The 26,661-nt window shown below is 56.3% G+C and overlaps 1 protein-coding gene across 3 annotated transcripts in view; it reads right to left on the reverse strand.

Annotated features, from left to right (window-relative positions):
* LOC134349631 (papilin-like) overlaps positions 1–26,661 on the reverse strand; it is a 120,658-nt gene that overhangs the window by 17,462 nt on the left and 76,535 nt on the right. For all 3 annotated transcript variants that reach the window (XR_010018732.1, XM_063054253.1, XM_063054242.1), the window contains exon 10: positions 6,259–6,367. Coding sequence is in view for 2 of the 3 variants with exons in the window: in XM_063054253.1 (XP_062910323.1) it covers positions 6,259–6,367 (109 nt within the window). In the remaining variant the exon portion in view is untranslated. The remainder of the gene's footprint in view (positions 1–6,258; positions 6,368–26,661) is intronic.

The raw sequence follows: 26,661 nt of genomic DNA on the forward strand, positions 1-26,661 counted from the left end.
GCTGCACCATTTCTTCATTGAGGAAGATGCCAGCAAATTGTTCTCACATCAGTTCAGCTTTCAGATATTACTCAGGTAGACTTTCTAGAGCCTGGGCATCTGATGAGACCTGGTGTGGGACAGTGGATGAATGTCTGACCTGACCCAAACTACCCTTGAGGAGGGTGTGAGCCATCTCCTCGAACCACTGCAGGACTGCGGGGGGTGGGGGGGAGTTATAGAGGCAATACAGAGCAGGTAATATCATTGTAATATCGCATTGTGCATGGCTTAGATGGAACGTGCAGGAGGCATTCACCTGCACCTGCTGTTCCTGCCCTTCTTGGTGGTAGAGGTGGTGTCAGGGTAACCTGGGAGAGTAAATGGATTGCATTATTAGCCAATGCACACTATGGTGTGCAGGAAATGGATGTAATGGATGGGGAAGGGGTGCTAATTGAGTTGCTATTTTGTCTTGGATGGTATTGGGTTCTTGAGTATTCTACTGACCAGATCAGTGGAGAGGGTCCCATCACACTCCTGATTTGTGCCTTGCAGAGAGTGGAGAGGCAGGAGGCGACTTTGTTACCCTTAGTTTTGGGATTGGATGTCAGTGTTGTGGCCATGGAATGGAGGCACAGTACTGACTGATCCTGGCGCCACTGTGCTCACTCGAATGGCTGAAAATACAGATGGGTCCCACACTCACCTTGCCTGGAGCTATGCACCCCCATTTTAGGTGTGTTGGTGTTGGCTGCTGACGTTAATGAGCAGCGCCCTGTATGAGTGCAAACCTCCTTGAAGGCGAGGTGGAAGAAATGTGGGTCCACAGCCCATCACACACTAAAGAGAAAACAGAATCTACTTCTTCCTGTGGGGGTCCTCAGAGTCAGAGTAATTGTGACTGACAGAAAGCATGAAGCTGGTTGTGTAGTGGCAGCAGCACAGGCTGGCTGAGTGAGTGGGTAGGTAGGGAGGGAGGGCAAGAGGAAATACCGAGGCAGTGCTCGTGGGTTCATGGACCATTCCGAAACCTGACGACAGAGGGGAAAAGCCCTTCCTGATACGACCAGTGTGCATTTTCCTGCTCCTGTGCCTCTTCCCTGATAGTACTAATGCCCCAGACAGTGAGGGTCCTTACTGACAGACACTGCTTTTGAAAATGTCGTCGATGGTGGGGAGAGTTGTGCTCATCATGGAGCTGGCTGAATCTACAACTCTGCACAGCCCATACCAGATGGAGATGCAACCAGTCAGAATGCTCTCTGAACTACAGCTTCAGAAATTTACTCCAGTCTTCGGTGACGTACCAGATCTGCTCAAACTCCTGGTCTGCTCAAACTTCCTTGTAATTGCATCAGTATGGTGGGCCAGGATAGAACCACTGAGATGTTGATGCCCAGGAACTTGAAGCTGCTCATCCCTCAATGACATCTGGTGTACATTCTCACAAGGCCTTGGTGAGACCACACCTGGAGTATTGTGTGCAGTTTTGGTCCCCTAATCTGAGGAAAGACATTTTTGCCATAGAGGGAGTACAAAGAAGGTTCACCAGATTGATTCCTGGGATGGCAGGACTTTCATATGATGAAAGACTGGATTGACTAGGTTTATACTCTCTGGAATTTAGAAGATTGAGGGGGGATCTTATTGAAACGTATAAAATCCTAAAGGGTTTGGACAGGCTGGATGCAGGAAGATTGTTCCTGATGTTGGGGAACATAGAACATAGAATAGTACAGCACAGTACAGGTCATTCGGGCCACAATGTTGTGCCGACTCTCAAACCTTGCCTCCCATATAAGCCCCCACCTTAAATTCCTCCATATACCTGTCTAGTAGTCTCTTAAACTTCACTAGTGTATCTGCCTCCACCACTGACTCAGGCAGTGCACTCCACGCACCAACCACTCTCTGAGTAAAAAACCTTCCTCTAATATCCCCCTTGAACTTCCCACCCCTTACCTTAAAGCCATGTCCTTTTGTATTGAGCAGTGGTGCCCTGGGGAAGAGGCGCTGGCTATCCACTCTATCTATTCCTCTTATTATCTTGTACACCTCTATCATGTCTCCTCTCATCCTCCTTCTCTCCAAAGAGTTCTAGCTCCCTTAATCTCTGATCATAATGCATACTTTCTAAACCAGGCAGCATCCTGGTAAATCTCCTCTGTACCCTTTTCAGTGCTTCCACATCCTTCCTATAGTGAGGTGACCAGAATTGGACACAGTACTCCAAGTGTGGCCTAACCAGAGTTTTATAGAGCTACATCATTACATCGCGACTCTTAAACTCTATCCCTCGACTTATGAAAGCTAACACCCCATAAGCTTTCTTAACTACCCTATCCACCTGTGAGGCAACTTTCAGGGATCTGTGGACATGTACCCCGAGATCCCGCTGCTCCTCCACACTACCAAGTATCCTGCCATTTACTTTGTACTCTGCCTTGGAGTTTGTCCTCACAAAGTGTACCACCTCACACTTCTCCGGGTTGAACTCCATCTGCCACTTCTCAGTCCACTCCTGCATCCTATCAATGTCTCTCTGCAATCTTTGACAATCCTCTGCACTACCTACAACACCACCAACCTTTGTGTCATCTGCAAAATTGCCAACCCACCCTTCTACCCCAACATCCAGGTCGTTAATAAAAATCACGAAAAGTAGAGGTCCCAGAACAGATCCTTGTGGGACACCACTAGTCACAATCCTCCAATCTGAATGTACTCCCTCCACCACCACCCTCTGCCTTCTGCAGGCAAGCCAATTCTGAATCCACCTGGCCAAACTTCCCTGGATCCCATGCCTTCTAACTTTCTGAATAAGCCTACCGTGTGGAACCTTGTCAAATGCCTTACTGAAATCCATACAGATCACATCCACTGCACTACCCTCATCGATATGCCTGGTCACCTCCTCAAAGAACTCTATCAGGCTTGTTAGATACAATCTGCCCTTCACAAAGTCATGCTGACTGTCCCTGATCAGACCATGATTCTCTAAATGCCTATAGATCCTATCTCTAAGAATCTTTTCCAACAGCTTTCCCACCACAGACGTAAGGCTCACTGGTCTATAATTACCCGGACTATCCCTACTACCTTTTTTGAACAAGGGGACAACATTCGCCTCCCTCCAATCCTCCAGTACCATTCCCGTGGACAACAAGGACATAAAGATCCTAGCCAGAGGCTCAGCAATCTCTTCTCTCGCCTCGTGGAGCAGCCTGGGGAATATCCCATCAGGCCCCGGGGACTCATCTGTCCTAATGTATTTTAACAACTCCAACACCTCCTCTCCCTTAATATCAACATGCTCCAGAACATCAACCTTACTCATATTGTCCTCACCATCATCAAGTTCCCTCTCATTGGTGAATACCGAAGAGAAGTGTTCATTGAGGACCTCGCTCACTTCCACAGCCTCCAGGCACATGTTCCCACCTTTATCTCTAATCGGTCCAACCTTCATTCCTGTCATCCTTTTTTTCTTCACATAATTGAAGAATGCCTTGGGGTTTTCCTTTACCCTACTCGCCAAGGACTTCTCATGCCCCCTTCTTGCTGTTCTCAGCCCCTTCTTAAGCTCCTCTCTTGCTTCCCTATATTCCTCAATAGACCCATCTGATCCTTGCTTCCTAAACCTCATGTATGCTGCCTTCTTCCACCTGACTAGATTTTCCACCTCACTTGTCATCCATGGTTTCTTCACCCTACCATTTTTATCTTCCTCACCGGGACAAATTTATCCCTATCATCCCGTAAGAGATCTCTAAACATCGACCACATGTCCGTAGTACATTTCCCTGTAAAAACATCATCCCAATTCACACCCGCAAGTTCTAGCCTTATAGCCTCATAATTTGCCCTTCCCCAATTAAAAATTTTCCTGTCCTCTCTGATTCTATCCTTTTCCATGATAATGCTAAATGCCAGGGAGTGGTGGTCACTGTCCCCCAGATGTTCACCCACTGAGAGATCTGTGACCTGACCCGGTTCATTATCTAGTACTAGATCTAGTATGGCATTCCCCCAGGTTGGCCTGTCCACATACTGTGACAGGAATCCGTCCTGGACACACTTAACAAACTCTGCCCCATCTAAACCCTTGGAACTAATCAGGTGCCAATCAATATTAAGGAAGTTAAAGTCACCCATGATAACAACCCTGTTATTTTTGCACCTTTCCAAAATCTGTCTCCCAATCTGCTCCTCTGTATCTCTGCTGCTACCAGGGGTCCTATAGAATACCCTAATAGAGTAACTGCTCCCTTCCTGTTCCTGACTTCCACCCATACTGACTTAAAAGAGGATCCTGCTACATTACCCACCCTTTCTGTAGCTGTAATAGTATCCCTGACCAGTAATGAAACCCCTCCTCCCCTTTTTCCGCCCTCTCTATCCCTTTTAAAGCACTGAAATCTGGGAACATTGAGAATCCATTCCTGCCCTGGTGCCAGCCAAGTCTCTGTAATGGCCACTACATCATAATTCCATGTATGTATCCAAGCTCTCAGTTCATCACCTTTGTTCCTGATGCTTCTTGCATTGAGGTACACACATTTCAGCCCTTCTACCTTACTGTCCAAAATGAGGGGTCACAGTTTGAGGATAGAGGGGAAGCCTTTTAGGACCGAGATGAGGAAAAACTTCTTCACACAGAGAGTGGTGAATCTGTGGAATTCTCTGCCACAGGAAACAGTGGAGGCCAGTTCATCGGCTATATTTAAGAGGGAGTTAGGTATGGCCCTTGTGGCTAAAGGGATCAGGGGTATGGAGGGAAGGCAGGTACAGGGTTCTGAGTTGGATGATCAGCCATGATCGTACTGAATGGCGGTGCAGGCGGGAAGGGCCGAATAGCCTACTCCTGCACCTATTTTCTATGTTTCTACAACTTCTCCTTCCTGAAGTCCACACTCAGTTCCTGGGTCTTGCTGACAGTGAATGTTGCGACACGGCTAGACCAGCCGACATGGCTACTGCTGTTGTCCAGGTGATCCATGACCGAGTGGACAGCCACTGAGATTGTGTCGGCGGTGGGCATATTGTAACGATGGGTGAATGGCAGTAGGTCCGAGTCCTCGCTCAGGCATGAGGTAACTGACCAGCCTCCCAATGCTCTCATCACAGTAATGTGCCACCGACAGGCCAGCCTGCTCTGCCTTACTTGACATCCTTTTAAAGCAGGTGGAAACCTCCAGCTGTAGCAGTACGAGGTTGATAGTGTCCTTGAACACTCCAACGAGTTGGTTGGCACAGCTTTTCAGTGCCCTGCCTGCTACACTATCAGGGCCTGATCCTTTGTGAGGTGGAGCAGGAGGGGACTGAGGGGGTGAGTTAGGGTGGTTGTCCAGTCCTTCCACTGTTTGCACGGAGCTCCGCCTGATCCTGAGGTATGAATCCCTCACCATCCCAACCCCTCTTCGAAAACCACCATCGGTCACCGGCCAGAGGATCCCAGGAGCCAGTTGGGAACGGCTTCTGTTTTTTTCCCACAAGGAGACTCTGCGGAAAAATATTCCCTTTTTCTTCCTGAAATCTCTGCCCATTGGGAGCTCTGATGGCTTGGTCAGGGAACCTGGCATCAAGCCTGTGGACAGTCTGGACCCTTTCCCCCACAAATGAGTCAGGAGTAGGAGCAGGCAGTGAGGTGGACTACCCTAGCCTGTGTCCATCACCATGAGAGGTCAAGGAATGAGAATTCCCAGGATCCAGTGCAATGTTGTAGGTCTTCACGGGGTCTCTGCACATTCTTGTCTCCTTTCCGTGATCTCCTACCCTTACGGAGGCTAATGAGAATGAGGAGGCACTTGGGCTGGGGTATCCATGCTTGTTCACATCCTGCCAGGGAACCTAGCCTGGGGCACAGAAAGCTGCCCTACCAAACATGGCAGAGCCTCTGCATGGGTTACGTTGGCTGGGGAGAGTCAGACCACTTGGTGAATTCTACCTGAAGGAGTGATGGGACTAGAGTGTAGATTAATAATCAGCAATATTTACAGCATGTAACTATTAGTAATTACACTATCTAAGACAGCACCCCAATATCTTAGCCCCGTCCCTCCCTCTTCCCCATACATCACTCAGTACCTCCAGATACCCTTACTAAGCTCCATACATCAACCCCACATTTCCCTCCCGTTGTGTCATGGTGCTCAGTGAGAGCTGATTGGATCACTGTTCAGGAACAATTCCCCAGGGTGTGGGCCACCAGGACAGGACAATCTTCCCCAGTGTGGGGTTCAGTGTGCTTGCCCTAGACCGCCTGTCCCAGTTTACCTGGTCCATCGCACGTGCGCTCGGTTGTCAGACACCACACAGGAAAGCTCGGCGCGTCCTCCCAAGGTCACATCCAAATTCCGTGGAGGCTCAGTAATCTCCAGTTCACCTGACCAAGACAGAGGTTGTGTTAGTACCTCTGGAACCGCAGTTCAGAACCCCAACCACCCCTGCTCATCCACAGGAAAGAATACACGCTGGTGTGCCCAGCAGCTTAAAGGCTGGTGGCAGATGGAACAGGAACACCGGCAGCAGCAGGAATGGGAACGGCAGAGCGATGAATTCCATCGCCGGAACAGCGACAGCAATGGGAACGGCAGTGCGATGAGTTCCATCGCCGGAACAGCGACAGGAATGGGAACGGCAGTGCGATTAGCTCCATCACTGGAACAACGAGAGGGAGGAATGGGAACGGCAGTGCGATGAGTTCCATCGCCGGAACAGCGACAGGAATGGGAATGGCAGTGTGATGAGCTCCATCGCTGGAACAGCGAGAGGGGGGAATCGGAACGGTAGTGCGACGAGATCCATCGCCAGAACAGCGACAGGAATGGGAACGTCAGTGCGATGAGCTCCATCGCCGGAACAGCGACAGGAATGGGAACAGCAGTGCGATTAGCTCCATCACTGGAACAGCGACAGGAATGGGAACGGCAGTGCGATGAGTTCCATCGCCAGAACAGCGACAGGAATGGGAACGGCAGTGCGATGAATTCCATCGCCGGAACAGCAACAGGAATGGGAACAGCAGTGCGATGTGCTCCATCGCCGGAACAACGACAGGAATGGGAACGGCAGTGCAATCAGCTCCATCGCCGGAACAGTGACAGCGGGGAATGGGAACGGCAGTGCGACGAGTTCCATCGCTGGAACAGCGACAGGGGTAATGGGAACGGGAGTGCGATGTGTTCCATCGCCGGAACAGAGATAAGAAGGAATGGAAACGGCAGTGCGACGAATTCCATCGCCGGAACAGCGATAGGAGGGAATGGGATCGGCAGTGCGATGAGTTCCATCGCCGGAACAGCAACAGGAATGGGAACGGCAGTGCGATGAGCTCCATCGCCGGAACAGCAACAGGAATGGGAACAGCAGTGCGATGTGCTCCATCGCCGGAACGACGACAGGAATGGGAACGGCAGTGCAATCAGCTCCATCGCCGGAACAGTGACAGCGGGGAATGGGAACGGCAGTGCGACGAGTTCCATCGCTGGAACAGCGACAGGGGTAATGGGAACGGGAGTGCGATGTGTTCCATCGCCGGAACAGAGATAAGAAGGAATGGAAACGGCAGTGCGACGAATTCCATCGCCGGAACAGCGATAGGAGGGAATGGGATCGGCAGTGCGATGAGTTCCATCGCCGGAACAGCGACAGGAATGTGAATGGCAGTGCGATGAGTTCCATCGCCGGAACAGCGACAGGAATGGGAACGGCAGTGCGATGAGTTCCATCGCCGGAACAGCGACAGGAATGGGAACGGCAGCGCGACGAGTTCCATCGCCGGAACAGCGATAGGAGGGAATGGGATCGGCACTGCGATGAGTTCCATCGCCGGAACAGCGACAGGAATGTGAATGGCAGTGCGATGAGTTCCATCGCCGGAACAGCGACAGGAATGTGAATGGCAGTGCGATGAGTTCCATCGCCGGAACAGCAACAGGAATGGGAACGGCAGTGCGATGAGTTCCATCGCCGGAACAGCGACAGGAATGGGAATGGCAGTGTGATGAGTTCCATTGCCGGAACAGCGACGGGGGGAATGGGAACGGCAGTGCGATGAGTTCCATCGCCGGAACATCGACAGGGGGGAATGGGAACGGCAGTGCGATGAGCTCCATCACCGGAACACCGACAGCAATGGGAACGGCAGTGCGATGAACTCCATCGCCGGAACACTGACAGGAATGGGAACGGCAGTGCGATGAGTTCCATGGCCGGAACAGCGACAGGAATGGGAACGGCAGTGCCATGAGCTCTTTCGCCGGAACAGTGACAGGATTGGAAACGGCAGTGAACGAGTTCCATCGCCGGAATAGCAACAGGAATGGGAACGGCAGTGCGACGAGTTCCATCGCAGGAGCAGCGACAGGAATGGGAACAGCAGTGCGATGAGCACCATCGCCGGAACAGTGACAGGGGGAATGGGAACGGCATTGCGATGAGTTCCATCGCCGGAACAGTGACAGGGGGAATGGGAACGGCAGTGCGACGAGTTCCATCGCCGGAACAGCGACAGGGGTAATGGGAACGGGAGTGCGATGTGTTCCATCGCCGAAACAGCGATAGGAGGCAATGGGAACGGCAGTGCGACGAGTTCCATCGCCGGAACAGCGATAACAGGGAATGGGAATGGCAGTGCGACGAGTTCCATCGCCGGAACAGCGACAGAGTGGGGAATGGGAACGGCAGTGCGACGAGTTCCATCGCCGGAACAGCGACAGAGTGGGGAATGGGAACGGCAGTGCGATAAGCCCATCGCTGGAACAGCGACAGGAATGGGAACAGCAGTGCGATCAGCTCCATCGCCGGAACAGTGACAGTGGGGAATGGAAATGGCAGTGCGATGAGCTCCATCGCCAGAACAGCGACAGGAATGGGAATGACAGTGCAATGAGCTCCAATGCTGGAACAGCGACAGGAATGGGAACGGCAGCGCGACGAGTTCCATCGCCGGAACAGCGATAGGAAGGAATGGGAACGGCAGTGCGATGAGCTCCATCCCAGGAACAGTGACAGGAATGGGAATGGCAGTGCAATGAGCTCCAATGCCGGAACAGCGACAGGAATGGGAACGGCAGCGCGACGAGTTCCATCGCCAGAACAGCGATAGGAGGGAATGGGATCGGCACTGCGATGAGTTCCATCGCCGGAACAGCGACAGGAATGTGAATGGCAGTGCGATGAGCTCCATCCCCGGAACAGCGACAGGAATGGGAACAGCAGTGCGATGAGCTCCATTTCCGGAACAGCGACGGGGGGAATGGTAACGGCAGTGCGATGAGCTCCATCGTTGGAACAGCGACAGGGGGAATGGGAACGGCAGAGCGACGAGCTCCATCGCCGGAACAGCGACAGGGGTAATGGGAACGGCAGTGCGATGAGTTCCATCCCGGGAACAGCGACAGGAATGGGAACGGCAGTGCGATGAGCTCCATCCCGGGAACAGCGACAGGAATGGGAACGGCAGTGCGATGAGCTCCATCGCCAAAACAGCGATAGGAGGCAATGGGAACGGCAGTGCGATGAGCTCCATCGCCGGAACAGCGACGGGGGGAATGTGAACGGTAGTGCGATGAGGTCCATCGCCAGAACAGCGACTGGAATGGGAACGGCAGTGTGACGAGTTCCATCGCCGGAACAACAACAGGGAATGGGAACGGCAGTGCGACGTTTTCCATCACCGGAACAGCGATAGGAGGGAATGGGAACGGCAGTGCGATGAGATCCATCCCCGGAACAGCGACAGGAATGGTAATGGCAGTGCGATGAGTTCCATCGCCGGAACAGCGACGGGGGAATGGGAACGGCAGTGCGACGAGTTCCATCGCCGGAACAGCGATAGGAGGGAATGGGAACGGCAGTGCGACAAGTTCCATCGCCGGAACAGCGACAGGAATGGGAACGGCAGTGCAATCAGCTCCATCGCCGGAACAGTGACAGCGGCGAATGGGAACGGCCGTGCAATAAGTTCGATTGCCGGAACACCGACAGGAATGGGAACGGCAGTGCGATGAGCTCCATCCCCGGAACAGCGACAGGAATGGGAACAGCAGTGCGATGAGCTCCATTTCCGGAACAGCGACGGGGGGAATGGTAACGGCAGTGCGATGAGCTCCATCGTTGGAACAGCGACAGGGGGAATGGGAACGGCAGTGCGACGAGTTCCATCGCCGGAACAGCGATAGAAGGGAATGGGAACGGCAGTGCGACGAGTTCCATCGCCGGAACAGCGATAAGAGGGAATGGGATCGGCAGTGCGATGAGTTCCATCGCCGGAACAGCAACAGGAATGGGAATGGCAGTGTGATGAGTTCCATTGCCGGAACAGCGACGGGGGGAATGGGAACGGCAGTGTGATGAGCTCCATCACCGGAACACCGACAGGAATGGGAACGGCAGTGCGATGAGTTCCATCGCCGGAACAGCGACAGGAATGGGAATGGCAGTGTGATGAGTACCATTGCCGGAACAGCGACGGGGGGAATGGGAACGGCAGTGCGATGAGTTCCATCGCCAGAACATCGACAGGGGGGAATGGGAACGGCAGTGCGATGAGCTCCATCACCGGAACACCGACAGGAATGGGAACGGCAGTGCGATGAACTCCATCGCCGGAACACTGACAGGAATGGGAACGGCAGTGCGATGAGTTCCATGGCCGGAACAGCGACAGGAATGGGAACGGCAGTGCGATCAGCTCCATCACCGGAACAGTGACAGTGGGGAATGGGAACGGCAGAGCGACGAGCTCCATCGCCGGAACAGCAACAGGAATGGGAACGGCAGTGCGACGAGTTCCATCGCCGGAACAGCGACAGGAATGGGAATGGCAGTGTGATGAGTTCCATTGCCGGAACAGCGACGGGGGGAATGGGAACGGCAGTGCGATGAGTTCCATCGCCGGAACATCGACAGGGGGGAATGGGAACGGCAGTGCGATGAGCTCCATCACCGGAACACCGACAGGAATGGGAACGGCAGTGCGATGAGCTCCATCCCCGGAACAGCGACAGGAATGGGAACAACAGTGCGATGAGCTCCATTTCCGGAACAGCGACGGGGGGAATGGTAACGGCAGTGCGATGAGCTCCATCGTTGGAACAGCGACAGGGGGAATGGGAACGGCAGTGCGACGAGTTCCATCGCCGGAACAGCGATAGAAGGGAATGGGAACGGCAGTGCGACGAGTTCCATCGCCGGAACAGCGATAAGAGGGAATGGGATCGGCAGTGCGATGAGTTCCATCGCCGGAACAGCAACAGGAATGGGAATGGCAGTGTGATGAGTTCCATTGCCGGAACAGCGACGGGGGGAATGGGAACGGCAGTGTGATGAGCTCCATCACCGGAACACCGACAGGAATGGGAACGGCAGTGCGATGAGTTCCATCGCCGGAACAGCGACAGGAATGGGAATGGCAGTGTGATGAGTACCATTGCCGGAACAGCGACGGGGGGAATGGGAACGGCAGTGCGATGAGTTCCATCGCCAGAACATCGACAGGGGGGAATGGGAACGGCAGTGCGATGAGCTCCATCACCGGAACACCGACAGGAATGGGAACGGCAGTGCGATGAACTCCATCGCCGGAACACTGACAGGAATGGGAACGGCAGTGCGATGAGTTCCATGGCCGGAACAGCGACAGGAATGGGAACGGCAGTGCGATCAGCTCCATCACCGGAACAGTGACAGTGGGGAATGGGAACGGCAGAGCGACGAGCTCCATCGCCGGAACAGCAACAGGAATGGGAACGGCAGTGCGACGAGTTCCATCGCCGGAACAGCGACAGGAATGGGAATGGCAGTGTGATGAGTTCCAGTGCCGGAACAGCGACGGGGGGAATGGGAACGGCAGTGCGATGAGTTCCATCGCCGGAACATCGACAGGGGGGAATGGGAACGGCAGTGCGATGAGCTCCATCACCGGAACACCGACAGGAATGGGAACGGCAGTGCGATGAACTCCATCGCCGGAACACTGACAGGAATGGGAACGGCAGTGCGATGAGTTCCATGGCCGGAACAGCGACAGGAATGGGAATGGCAGTGTGATCAGCTCCATCGCTGGAACAGTGACAGTGGGGAATGGGAACGGCAGAGCGACGAGCTCCATCGCCGGAACAGCAACAGGAATGGGAACGGCAGTGCGACGAGTTCCATCGCCGGAACAGCGACAGGAATGGGAATGGCAGTGTGATGAGTTCCATTGCCGGAACAGCGACGGGGGGAATGGGAACGGCAGTGCGATGAGTTCCATCGCCGGAACATCGACAGGGGGGAATGGGAACAGCAGTGCGATGAGCTCCATCACCGGAACACCGACAGGAATGGGAACGGCAGTGCGATGAGTTCCATCCCGGGAACAGCGACAGGAATGGGAACGGCAGTGCGATTAGCTCCATCACTGGAACAACGAGAGGGAGGAATGGGAACGGCAGTGCGATGAGTTCCATCGCCGGAACAGCGACAGGAATGGGAATGGCAGTGTGATGAGCTCCATCGCTGGAACAGCGAGAGGGGGGAATCGGAACGGTAGTGCGACGAGATCCATCGCCGGAACAGCGACAGGAATGGGAACGTCAGTGCGATGAGCTCCATCGCCGGAACAGCGACAGGAATGGGAACAGCAGTGCGATTAGCTCCATCACTGGAACAGCGACAGGAATGGGAACGGCAGTGCGATGAGTTCCATCGCCAGAACAGCGACAGGAATGGGAACGGCAGTGCGATGAATTCCATCGCCGGAACAGCGACAGAGGGGAATGGGAACGGCAGTGCGATGAGCTCCATCGCCGGAACAGCAACAGGAATGGGAACAGCAGTGCGATGTGCTCCATCGCCGGAACAACGACAGGAATGGGAACGGCAGTGCAATCAGCTCCATCGCCGGAACAGTGACAGCGGGGAATGGGAACGGCAGTGCGACGAGTTCCATCGCTGGAACAGCGACAGGGGTAATGGGAACGGGAGTGCGATGTGTTCCATCGCCGGAACAGAGATAAGAAGGAATGGAAACGGCAGTGCGACGAGTTCCATCGCCGGAACAGCGATAGGAGGGAATGGGATCGGCAGTGCGATGAGTTCCATCGCCGGAACAGCGACAGGAATGTGAATGGCAGTGCGATGAGTTCCATCGCCGGAACAGCGACAGGAATGGGAACGGCAGTGCGATGAGTTCCATCGCCGGAACAGCGACAGGAATGGGAACGGCAGCGCGACGAGTTCCATCGCCGGAACAGCGATAGGAGGGAATGGGATCGGCACTGCGATGAGTTCCATCGCCGGAACAGCGACAGGAATGTGAATGGCAGTGCGATGAGTTCCATCGCCGGAACAGCGACAGGAATGTGAATGGCAGTGCGATGAGTTCCATCGCCGGAACAGCAACAGGAATGGGAACGGCAGTGCGATGAGTTCCATCGCCGGAACAGCGACAGGAATGGGAATGGCAGTGTGATGAGTTCCATTGCCGGAACAGCGACGGGGGGAATGGGAACGGCAGTGCGATGAGTTCCATCGCCGGAACATCGACAGGGGGGAATGGGAACGGCAGTGCGATGAGCTCCATCACCGGAACACCGACAGGAATGGGAACGGCAGTGCGATGAACTCCATCGCCGGAACACTGACAGGAATGGGAACGGCAGTGCGATGAGTTCCATGGCCGGAACAGCGACAGGAATGGGAACGGCAGTGTGATCAGCTCCATCGCCGGAACAGTGACAGTGGGGAATGGGAACGGAAGAGCGACGAGCTCCATCGCCGGAACAGCAACAGGAATGGGAACGGCAGTGCGACGAGTTCCATCGCCGGAACAGCGATAGGAGGGAATGGGATCGGCACTGCGATGAGTTCCATCGCCGGAACAGCGACAGGAATGTGAATGGCAGTGCGATGAGTTCCATCGCCGGAACAGCGACAGGAATGTGAATGGCAGTGCGATGAGTTCCATCGCCGGAACAGCAACAGGAATGGGAACGGCAGTGCGATGAGTTCCATCGCCGGAACAGCGACAGGAATGGGAATGGCAGTGTGATGAGTTCCATTGCCGGAACAGCGACGGGGGGAATGGGAACGGCAGTGCGATGAGTTCTATCGCCGGAACATCGACAGGGGGGAATGGGAACGGCAGTGCGATGAGCTCCATCACCGGAACACCGACAGGAATGGGAACGGCAGTGCGATGAACTCCATCGCCGGAACACTGACAGGAATGGGAACGGCAGTGCGATGAGTTCCATGGCCGGAACAGCGACAGGAATGGGAACGGCAGTGCGATCAGCTCCATCGCCGGAACAGTGACAGTGGGGAATGGGAACGGCAGAGCGACGAGCTCCATCGCCGGAACAGCAACAGGAATGGGAACGGCAGTGCGACGAGTTCCATCGCCGGAACAGCGACAGGAATGGGAATGGCAGTGTGATGAGTTCCACTGCCGGAACAGCGACGGGGGAAATGGGAACGGCAGTGCGATGAGTTCCATCGCCGGAACATCGACGGGGGGAATGGGAACGGCAGTGCGATGAGCTCCATCACCGGAACACCGACAGGAATGGGAATGGCAGTGCGATGAACTCCATCGCCGGAACACTGACAGGAATGGGAACGGCAGTGCGATGAGTTCCATGGCCGGAACAGCGACAGGAATGGGAACGGCAGTGCGATCAGCTCCATCACCGGAACAGTGACAGTGGGGAATGGGAACGGCAGAGCGACGAGCTCCATCGCCGGAACAGCAACAGGAATGGGAACGGCAGTGCGACGAGTTCCATCGCCGGAACAGCGACAGGAATGGGAACGGCAGTGCGACGAGTTCCATCGCTGGAACAGCGACAGGGGTAATGGGAACGGCAGTGCGATGAGTTCCATCCCGGGAACAGCGACAGGAATGGGAACGGCAGTGCGATGAGCTCTATCCCGGGAACAGCGACAGGAATGGGAACGGCAGTGCGATGAGCTCCATCGCCGGAACAGTGACAGTGGGGAATGGAAATGGTAGAGCGACGAGCTCCATTGCCAGAACAGCGACAGAAATGGGAATGGCAGTGCGACGAGTTCCATCGCTGGAACAACGACATAGGGGAATGGGAACTGCAGTGCGATGAGTTCAATCGCTGGAACAGCGACAGGGGTAATGGGAACGGGAGTGTGACGAGATCCATCACCGGAACAGCGATAGGAGGGAATGGAAACGGCAGTGCGATGAGTTCCATGGCCGGAACAGCGACAGGAATGGGAACGGCAGTGCGATCAGCTCCATCACCGGAACAGTGACAGTGGGGAATGGGAACGGCAGAGCGACGAGCTCCATCGCCGGAACAGCAACAGGAATGGGAACGGCAGTGCGACGAGTTCCATCGCCGGAACAGCGACAGGAATGGGAATGGCAGTGTGATGAGTTCCATTGCCGGAACAGCGACGGGGGGAATGGGAACGGCAGTGCGATGAGTTCCATCGCCGGAACATCGACAGGGGGGAATGGGAACGGCAGTGCGATGAGCTCCATCACCGGAACACCGACAGGAATGGGAACGGCAGTGCGATGAACTCCATCGCCGGAACACTGACAGGAATGGGAACGGCAGTGCGATGAGTTCCATGGCCGGAACAGCGACAGGAATGGGAACGGCAGTGTGATCAGCTCCATCGCTGGAACAGTGACAGTGGGGAATGGGAACGGCAGAGCGACGAGCTCCATCGCCGGAACAGCAACAGGAATGGGAACGGCAGTGCGACGAGTTCCATCGCCGGAACAGCGACAGGAATGGGAATGGCAGTGTGATGAGTTCCATTGCCGGAACAGCGACGGGGGGAATGGGAACGGCAGTGCGATGAGTTCCATCGCCGGAACATCGACAGGGGGGAATGGGAACAGCAGTGCGATGAGCTCCATCACCGGAACACCGACAGGAATGGGAACGGCAGTGCGATGAGTTCCATACCGGGAACAGCGACAGGAATGGGAACGGCAGTGCGATTAGCTCCATCACTGGAACAACGAGAGGGAGGAATGGGAACGGCAGTGCGATGAGTTCCATCGCCGGAACAGCGACAGGAATGGGAATGGCAGTGTGATGAGCTCCATCGCTGGAACAGCGAGAGGGGGGAATCGGAACGGTAGTGCGACGAGATCCATCGCCGGAACAGCGACAGGAATGGGAACGTCAGTGCGATGAGCTCCATCGCCGGAACAGCGACAGGAATGGGAACAGCAGTGCGATTAGCTCCATCACTGGAACAGCGACAGGAATGGGAACGGCAGTGCGATGAGTTCCATCGCCAGAACAGCGACAGGAATGGGAACGGCAGTGCGATGAATTCCATCGCCGGAACAGCGACAGAGGGGAATGGGAACGGCAGTGCGATGAGCTCCATCGCCGGAACAGCAACAGGAATGGGAACAGCAGTGCGATGTGCTCCATCGCCGGAACAACGACAGGAATGGGAACGGCAGTGCAATCAGCTCCATCGCCGGAACAGTGACAGCGGGGAATGGGAACGGCAGTGCGACGAGTTCCATCGCTGGAACAGCGACAGGGGTAATGGGAACGGGAGTGCGATGTGTTCCATCGCCGGAACAGAGATAAGAAGGAATGGAAACGGCAGTGCGACGAATTCCATCGCCGGAACAGCGATAGGAGGGAATGGGATCGGCAGTGCGACGAATTCCATCGCTGGAACAGTGACAGTGGGGAATGGGAACGGCAGAGCGACGAGCTCCATCGCCGGAACAGCAACAGGAATGGGAACGGCAGTGCGACGAGTTCCATCGCCGGAACAGCGACAGGAATGGGAATGGCAGTGTGATGAGTTCCATTGCCGGAACAGCGACGGGGGGAATGGGAACGGCAGTGCGATGAGTTCCATCGCCGGAACATCGACAGGGGGGAATGGGAACAGCAGTGCGATGAGCTCCATCACCGGAACACCGACAGGAATGGGAACGGCAGTGCGATGAGTTCCATACCGGGAACAGCGACAGGAATGGGAACGGCAGTGCGATTAGCTCCATCACTGGAACAACGAGAGGGAGGAATGGAAACGGCAGTGCGATGAGTTCCATCGCCGGAACAGCGACAGGAATGGGAATGGCAGTGTGATGAGCTCCATCGCTGGAACAGCGAGAGGGGGGAATCGGAACGGTAGTGCGACGAGATCCATCGCCGGAACAGCGACAGGAATGGGAACGTCAGTGCGATGAGCTCCATCGCCGGAACAGCGACAGGAATGGGAACAGCAGTGCGATTAGCTCCATCACTGGAACAGCGACAGGAATGGGAACGGCAGTGCGACGAGTTCCATCGCCGGAACAGCGATAGGAGGGAATGGGATCGGCACTGCGATGAGTTCCATCGCCGGAACAGCGACAGGAATGTGAATGGCAGTGCGATGAGTTCCATCGCCGTAACAGCGACAGGAATGTGAATGGCAGTGCGATGAGTTCCATCGCCGGAACAGCAACAGGAATGGGAACGGCAGTGCGATGAGTTCCATCGCCGGAACAGCGACAGGAATGGGAATGGCAGTGTGATGAGTTCCATTGCCGGAACAGCGACGGGGGGAATGGGAACGGCAGTGCGATGAGTTCCATCGCCGGAACATCGACAGGGGGGAATGGGAACGGCAGTGCGATGAGCTCCATCACCGGAACACCGACAGGAATGGGAACGGCAGTGCGATGAACTCCATCGCCGGAACACTGACAGGAATGGGAACGGCAGTGCGATGAGTTCCATGGCCGGAACAGCGACAGGAATGGGAACGGCAGTGTGATCAGCTCCATCGCCGGAACAGTGACAGTGGGGAATGGGAACGGCAGAGCGACGAGCTCCATCGCCGGAACAGCAACAGGAATGGGAACGGCAGTGCGACGAGTTCCATCGCCGGAACAGCGATAGGAGGGAATGGGATCGGCACTGCGATGAGTTCCATCGCCGGAACAGCGACAGGAATGTGAATGGCAGTGCGATGAGTTCCATCGCCGGAACAGCGACAGGAATGTGAATGGCAGTGCGATGAGTTCCATCGCCGGAACAGCAACAGGAATGGGAACGGCAGTGCGATGAGTTCCATCGCCGGAACAGCGACAGGAATGGGAATGGCAGTGTGATGAGTTCCATTGCCGGAACAGCGACGGGGGGAATGGGAACGGCAGTGCGATGAGTTCTATCGCCGGAACATCGACAGGGGGGAATGGGAACGGCAGTGCGATGAGCTCCATCACCGGAACACCGACAGGAATGGGAACGGCAGTGCGATGAACTCCATCGCCGGAACACTGACAGGAATGGGAACGGCAGTGCGATGAGTTCCATGGCCGGAACAGCGACAGGAATGGGAACGGCAGTGCGATCAGCTCCATCGCCGGAACAGTGACAGTGGGGAATGGGAACGGCAGAGCGACGAGCTCCATCGCCGGAACAGCAACAGGAATGGAAACGGCAGTGCGACGAATTCCATCGCCGGAACAGCGATAGGAGGGAATGGGATCGGCAGTGCGATGAGTTCCATCGCCGGAACAGCGACAGGAATGTGAATGGCAGTGCGATGAGTTCCATCGCCGGAACAGCGACAGGAATGGGAACGGCAGTGCGATGAGTTCCATCGCCGGAACAGCGACAGGAATGGGAACGGCAGCGCGACGAGTTCCATCGCCGGAACAGCGATAGGAGGGAATGGGATCGGCACTGCGATGAGTTCCATCGCCGGAACAGCGACAGGAATGTGAATGGCAGTGCGATGAGTTCCATCGCCGGAACAGCGACAGGAATGTGAATGGCAGTGCGATGAGTTCCATCGCCGGAACAGCAACAGGAATGGGAACGGCAGTGCGATGAGTTCCATCGCCGGAACAGCGACAGGAATGGGAATGGCAGTGTGATGAGTTCCATTGCCGGAACAGCGACGGGGGGAATGGGAACGGCAGTGCGATGAGTTCCATCGCCGGAACATCGACAGGGGGGAATGGGAACGGCAGTGCGATGAGCTCCATCACCGGAACACCGACAGGAATGGGAACGGCAGTGCGATGAACTCCATCGCCGGAACACTGACAGGAATGGGAACGGCAGTGCGATGAGTTCCATGGCCGGAACAGCGACAGGAATGGGAACGGCAGTGCGATCAGCTCCATCGCCGGAACAGTGACAGTGGGGAATGGGAACGGCAGAGCGACGAGCTCCATCGCCGGAACAGCAACAGGAATGGGAACGGCAGTGCGACGAGTTCCATCGCCGGAACAGCGATAGGAGGGAATGGGATCGGCACTGCGATGAGTTCCATCGCCGGAACAGCGACAGGAATGTGAATGGCAGTGCGATGAGTTCCATCGCCGGAACAGCGACAGGAATGTGAATGGCAGTGCGATGAGTTCCATCGCCGGAACAGCAACAGGAATGGGAACGGCAGTGCGATGAGTTCCATCGCCGGAACAGCGACAGGAATGGGAATGGCAGTGTGATGAGTTCCACTGCCGGAACAGCGACGGGGGAAATGGGAACGGCAGTGCGATGAGTTCCATCGCCGGAACATCGACGGGGGGAATGGGAACGGCAGTGCGATGAGCTCCATCACCGGAACACCGACAGGAATGGGAATGGCAGTGCGATGAACTCCATCGCCGGAACACTGACAGGAATGGGAACGGCAGTGCGATGAGTTCCATGGCCGGAACAGCGACAGGAATGGGAACGGCAGTGCGATCAGCTCCATCACCGGAACAGTGACAGTGGGGAATGGGAACGGCAGAGCGACGAGCTCCATCGCCGGAACAGCAACAGGAATGGGAACGGCAGTGCGACGAGTTCCATCGCCGGAACAGCGACAGGAATGGGAACGGCAGTGCGACGAGTTCCATCGCTGGAACAGCGACAGGGGTAATGGGAACGGCAGTGCGATGAGTTCCATCCCGGGAACAGCGACAGGAATGGGAACGGCAGTGCGATGAGCTCTATCCGGGGAACAGCGACAGGAATGGGAACGGCAGTGCGATGAGCTCCATCGCCGGAACAGTGACAGTGGGGAATGGAAATGGTAGAGCGACGAGCTCCATTGCCAGAACAGCGACAGAAATGGGAATGGCAGTGCGACGAGTTCCATCGCTGGAACAACGACATAGGGGAATGGGAACTGCAGTGCGATGAGTTCAATCGCTGGAACAGCGACAGGGGTAATGGGAACGGGAGTGTGACGAGATCCATCACCGGAACAGCGATAGGAGGGAATGGAAACGGCAGTGCGATGAGTTCCATGGCCGGAACAGCGACAGGAATGGGAACGGCAGTGCGATCAGCTCCATCACCGGAACAGTGACAGTGGGGAATGGGAACGGCAGAGCGACGAGCTCCATCGCCGGAACAGCAACAGGAATGGGAACGGCAGTGCGACGAGTTCCATCGCCGGAACAGCGACAGGAATGGGAATGGCAGTGTGATGAGTTCCATTGCCGGAACAGCGACGGGGGGAATGGGAACGGCAGTGCGATGAGTTCCATCGCCGGAACATCGACAGGGGGGAATGGGAACAGCAGTGCGATGAGCTCCATCACCGGAACACCGACAGGAATGGGAACGGCAGTGCGATGAGTTCCATCCCGGGAACAGCGACAGGAATGGGAACGGCAGTGCGATTAGCTCCATCACTGGAACAACGAGAGGGAGGAATGGGAACGGCAGTGCGATGAGTTCCATCGCCGGAACAGCGACAGGAATGGGAATGGCAGTGTGATGAGCTCCATCGCTGGAACAGCGAGAGGGGGGAATCGGAACGGTAGTGCGACGAGATCCATCGCCGGAACAGCGACAGGAATGGGAACGTCAGTGCGATGAGCTCCATCGCCGGAACAGCGACAGGAATGGGAACAGCAGTGCGATTAGCTCCATCACTGGAACAGCGACAGGAATGGGAACGGCAGTGCGATGAGTTCCATCGCCAGAACAGCGACAGGAATGGGAATGGCAGTGCGATGAATTCCATCGCCAGAACAGCGACAGAGGGGAATGGGAACGGCAGTGCGATGAGCTCCATCGCCGGAACAGCAACAGGAATGGGAACAGCAGTGCGATGTGCTCCATCGCCGGAACAACGACAGGAATGGGAACGGCAGTGCAATCAGCTCCATCGCCGGAACAGTGACAGCGGGGAATGGGAACGGCAGTGCGACGAGTTCCATCGCTGGAACAGCGACAGGGGTAATGGGAACGGGAGTGCGATGTGTTCCATCGCCGGAACAGAGATAAGAAGGAATGGAAACGGCAGTGCGACGAATTCCATCGCCGGAACAGCGATAGGAGGGAATGGGATCGGCAGTGCGATGAGTTCCATCGCCGGAACAGCGACAGGAATGTGAATGGCAGTGCGATGAGTTCCATCGCCGGAACAGCGACAGGAATGGGAACGGCAGTGCGATGAGTTCCATCGCCGGAACAGCGACAGGAATGGGAACGGCAGCGCGACGAGTTCCATCGCCGGAACAGCGATAGGAGGGAATGGGATCGGCACTGCGATGAGTTCCATCGCCGGAACAGCGACAGGAATGTGAATGGCAGTGCGATGAGTTCCATCGCCGGAACAGCGACAGGAATGTGAATGGCAGTGCGATGAGTTCCATCGCCGGAACAGCGACAGGAATGGGAATGGCAGTGTGATGAGTTCCATTGCCGGAACAGCGACGGGGGGAATGGGAACGGCAGTGCGATGAGTTCCATCGCCGGAACATCGACAGGGGGGAATGGGAACGGCAGTGCGATGAGCTCCATCACCGGAACACCGACAGGAATGGGAACGGCAGTGCGATGAACTCCATCGCCGGAACACTGACAGGAATGGGAACGGCAGTGCGATGAGTTCCATGGCCGGAACAGCGACAGGAATGGGAACGGCAGTGCGATCAGCTCCATCGCCGGAACAGTGACAGTGGGGAATGGGAACGGCAGAGCGACGAGCTCCATCGCCGGAACAGCAACAGGAATGGGAACGGCAGTGCGACGAGTTCCATCGCCGGAACAGCGATAGGAGGGAATGGGATCGGCACTGCGATGAGTTCCATCGCCGGAACAGCGACAGGAATGTGAATGGCAGTGCGATGAGTTCCATCGCCGGAACAGCGACAGGAATGTGAATGGCAGTGCGATGAGTTCCATCGCCGGAACAGCAACAGGAATGGGAACGGCAGTGCGATGAGTTCCATCGCCGGAACAGCGACAGGAATGGGAATGGCAGTGTGATGAGTTCCATTGCCGGAACAGCGACGGGGGGAATGGGAACGGCAGTGCGATGAGTTCCATCGCCGGAACATCGACAGGGGGGAATGGGAACGGCAGTGCGATGAGCTCCATCGCCGGAACACCGACAGGAATGGGAACGGCAGTGCGATGAACTCCATCGCCGGAACACTGACAGGAATGGGAACGGCAGTGCGATGAGTTCCATGGCCGGAACAGCGACAGGAATGGGAACGGCAGTGCGATGAGCTCCATCGCCGGAACAGTGACAGTGGGGAATGGGAACGGCAGAGCGACGAGCTCCATCGCCGGAACAGCAACAGGAATGGGAACGGCAGTGCGACGAGTTCCATCGCCGGAACAGCGACAGGAATGGGAATGGCAGTGTGATGAGTTCCACTGCCGGAACAGCGACGGGGGAAATGGGAACGGCAGTGCGATGAGTTCCATCGCCGGAACATCGACGGGGGGAATGGGAACGGCAGTGCGATGAGCTCCATCACCGGAACACCGACAGGAATGGGAACGGCAGTGCGATGAACTCCATCGCCGGAACACTGACAGGAATGGGAACGGCAGTGCGATGAGTTCCATGGCCGGAACAGCGACAGGAATGGGAACGGCAGTGCGATCAGCTCCATCACCGGAACAGTGACAGTGGGGAATGGGAACGGCAGAGCGACGAGCTCCATCGCCGGAACAGCAACAGGAATGGGAACGGCAGTGCGACGAGTTCCATCGCCGGAACAGCGACAGGAATGGGAACGGCAGTGCGACGAGTTCCATCGCTGGAACAGCGACAGGGGTAATGGGAACGGCAGTGCGATGAGTTCCATCCCGGGAACAGCGACAGGAATGGGAACGGCAGTGCGATGAGCTCTATCCCGGGAACAGCGACAGGAATGGGAACGGCAGTGCGATGAGCTCCATCGCCGGAACAGTGACAGTGGGGAATGGAAATGGTAGAGCGACGAGCTCCATTGCCAGAACAGCGACAGAAATGGGAATGGCAGTGCGACGAGTTCCATCGCTGGAACAACGACATAGGGGAATGGGAACTGCAGTGCGATGAGTTCAATCGCTGGAACAGCGACAGGGGTAATGGGAACGGGAGTGTGACGAGATCCATCACCGGAACAGCGATAGGAGGGAATGGAAACGGCAGTGCGACGAATTCCATCGCCGGAACAACGATAGGAGAGAATGGGAACGGCAGTGCGATGAGCTCTATCGCCGGAACAGTGACAGGAATGGGAACGGCAGTGCAACGAGTTCCATCGCCGGAACAGCGACAGGAATGGGAACGGCAGTGCGACGAGTTCCATCGCCGGAACAGCGACAGGAATGGGAACGGCAGTGCCATGAGCTCTTTCGCCGGAACAGTGACAGGATTGGAAACGGCAGTGAACGAGTTCCATCGCCGGAACAGCAACAGGAATGGGAACGGCAGTGCGACGAGTTCCATCGCAGGAGCAGCGACAGGAATGGGAACAGCAGTGCGATGAGCACCATCGCCGGAACAGTGACAGGGGGAATGGGAACGGCATTGCGATGAGTTCCATCGCCGGAACAGTGACAGGGGGAATGGGAACGGCAGTGCGACGAGTTCCATCGCCGGAACAGCGACAGGGGTAATGGGAACGGGAGTGCGATGTGTTCCATCGCCGAAACAGCGATAGGAGGCAATGGGAACGGCAGTGCGACGAGTTCCATCGCCGGAACAGCGATAACAGGGAATGGGAATGGCAGTGCGACGAGTTCCATCGCCGGAACAGCGACAGAGTGGGGAATGGGAACGGCAGTGCGACGAGTTCCATCGCCGGAACAGCGACAGAGTGGGGAATGGGAACGGCAGTGCGATAAGCCCATCGCTGGAACAGCGACAGGAATGGGAACAGCAGTGCGATCAGCTCCATCGCCGGAACAGTGACAGTGGGGAATGGAAATGGCAGTGCGATGAGCTCCATCGCCAGAACAGCGACAGGAATGGGAATGACAGTGCAATGAGCTCCAATGCTGGAACAGCGACAGGAATGGGAACGGCAGCGCGACGAGTTCCATCGCCGGAACAGCGATAGGAAGGAATGGGAACGGCAGTGCGATGAGCTCCATCCCAGGAACAGTGACAGGAATGGGAATGGCAGTGCAATGAGCTCCAATGCCGGAACAGCGACAGGAATGGGAACGGCAGCGCGACGAGTTCCATCGCCGGAACAGCGATAGGAGGGAATGGGATCGGCACTGCGATGAGTTCCATCGCCGGAACAGCGACAGGAATGTGAATGGCAGTGCGATGAGCTCCATCCCCGGAACAGCGACAGGAATGGGAACAGCAGTGCGATGAGCTCCATTTCCGGAACAGCGACGGGGGTAATGGTAACGGCAGTGCGATGAGCTCCATCGTTGGAACAGCGACAGGGGGAATGGGAACGGCAGAGCGACGAGCTCCATCGCCGGAACAGCGACAGGGGTAATGGGAACGGCAGTGCGATGAGTTCCATCCCGGGAACAGCGACAGGAATGGGAACGGCAGTGCGATGAGCTCCATCCCGGGAACAGCGACAGGAATGGGAACGGCAGTGCGATGAGCTCCATCGCCAAAACAGCGATAGGAGGCAATGGGAACGGCAGTGCGATGAGCTCCATCGCCGGAACAGCGACGGGGGGAATGTGAACGGTAGTGCGATGAGGTCCATCGCCAGAACAGCGACTGGAATGGGAACGGCAGTGTGACGAGTTCCATCGCCGGAACAACAACAGGGAATGGGAACGGCAGTGCGACGTTTTCCATCACCGGAACAGCGATAGGAGGGAATGGGAACGGCAGTGCGATGAGATCCATCCCCGGAACAGCGACAGGAATGGTAATGGCAGTGCGATGAGTTCCATCGCCGGAACAGCGACGGGGGAATGGGAACGGCAGTGCGACGAGTTCCATCGCCGGAACAGCGATAGGAGGGAATGGGAACGGCAGTGCGACAAGTTCCATCGCCGGAACAGCGACAGGAATGGGAACGGCAGTGCAATCAGCTCCATCGCCGGAACAGTGACAGCGGCGAATGGGAACGGCCGTGCAATAAGTTCGATTGCCGGAACACCGACAGGAATGGGAACGGCAGTGCGATGAGCTCCATCCCCCGGAACAGCGACAGGAATGGGAACAGCAGTGCGATGAGCTCCATTTCCGGAACAGCGACGGGGGGAATGGTAACGGCAGTGCGATGAGCTCCATCGTTGGAACAGCGACAGGGGGAATGGGAACGGCAGTGCGACGAGTTCCATCGCCGGAACAGCGATAGAAGGGAATGGGAACGGCAGTGCGACGAGTTCCATCGCCGGAACAGCGATAAGAGGGAATGGGATCGGCAGTGCGATGAGTTCCATCGCCGGAACAGCAACAGGAATGGGAATGGCAGTGTGATGAGTTCCATTGCCGGAACAGCGACGGGGGGAATGGGAACGGCAGTGTGATGAGCTCCATCACCGGAACACCGACAGGAATGGGAACGGCAGTGCGATGAGTTCCATCGCCGGAACAGCGACAGGAATGGGAATGGCAGTGTGATGAGTACCATTGCCGGAACAGCGACGGGGGGAATGGGAACGGCAGTGCGATGAGTTCCATCGCCAGAACATCGACAGGGGGGAATGGGAACGGCAGTGCGATGAGCTCCATCACCGGAACACCGACAGGAATGGGAACGGCAGTGCGATGAACTCCATCGCCGGAACACTGACAGGAATGGGAACGGCAGTGCGATGAGTTCCATGGCCGGAACAGCGACAGGAATGGGAACGGCAGTGCGATCAGCTCCATCACCGGAACAGTGACAGTGGGGAATGGGAACGGCAGAGCGACGAGCTCCATCGCCGGAACAGCAACAGGAATGGGAACGGCAGTGCGACGAGTTCCATCGCCGGAACAGCGACAGGAATGGGAATGGCAGTGCGATGAGCTCCATCCCCGGAACAGCGACAGGAATGGGAACAGCAGTGCGATGAGCTCCATTTCCGGAACAGCGACGGGGGGAATGGTAACGGCAGTGCGATGAGCTCCATCGTTGGAACAGCGACAGGGGGAATGGGAACGGCAGAGCGACGAGCTCCATCGCCGGAACAGCGACAGGGGTAATGGGAACGGCAGTGCGATGAGTTCCATCCCGGGAACAGCGACAGGAATGGGAACGGCAGTGCGATGAGCTCCATCCCGGGAACAGCGACAGGAATGGGAACGGCAGTGCGATGAGCTCCATCGCCAAAACAGCGATAGGAGGCAATGGGAACGGCAGTGCGATGAGCTCCATCGCCGGAACAGCGACGGGGGGAATGTGAACGGTAGTGCGATGAGGTCCATCGCCAGAACAGCGACTGGAATGGGAACGGCAGTGTGACGAGTTCCATCGCCGGAACAACAACAGGGAATGGGAACGGCAGTGCGACGTTTTCCATCACCGGA

This window comes from Mobula hypostoma, chromosome 1, assembly GCF_963921235.1.
Source record: "Mobula hypostoma chromosome 1, sMobHyp1.1, whole genome shotgun sequence".
In the NCBI taxonomy this organism is placed as follows: Eukaryota; Metazoa; Chordata; class Chondrichthyes; order Myliobatiformes; family Myliobatidae; genus Mobula; species Mobula hypostoma.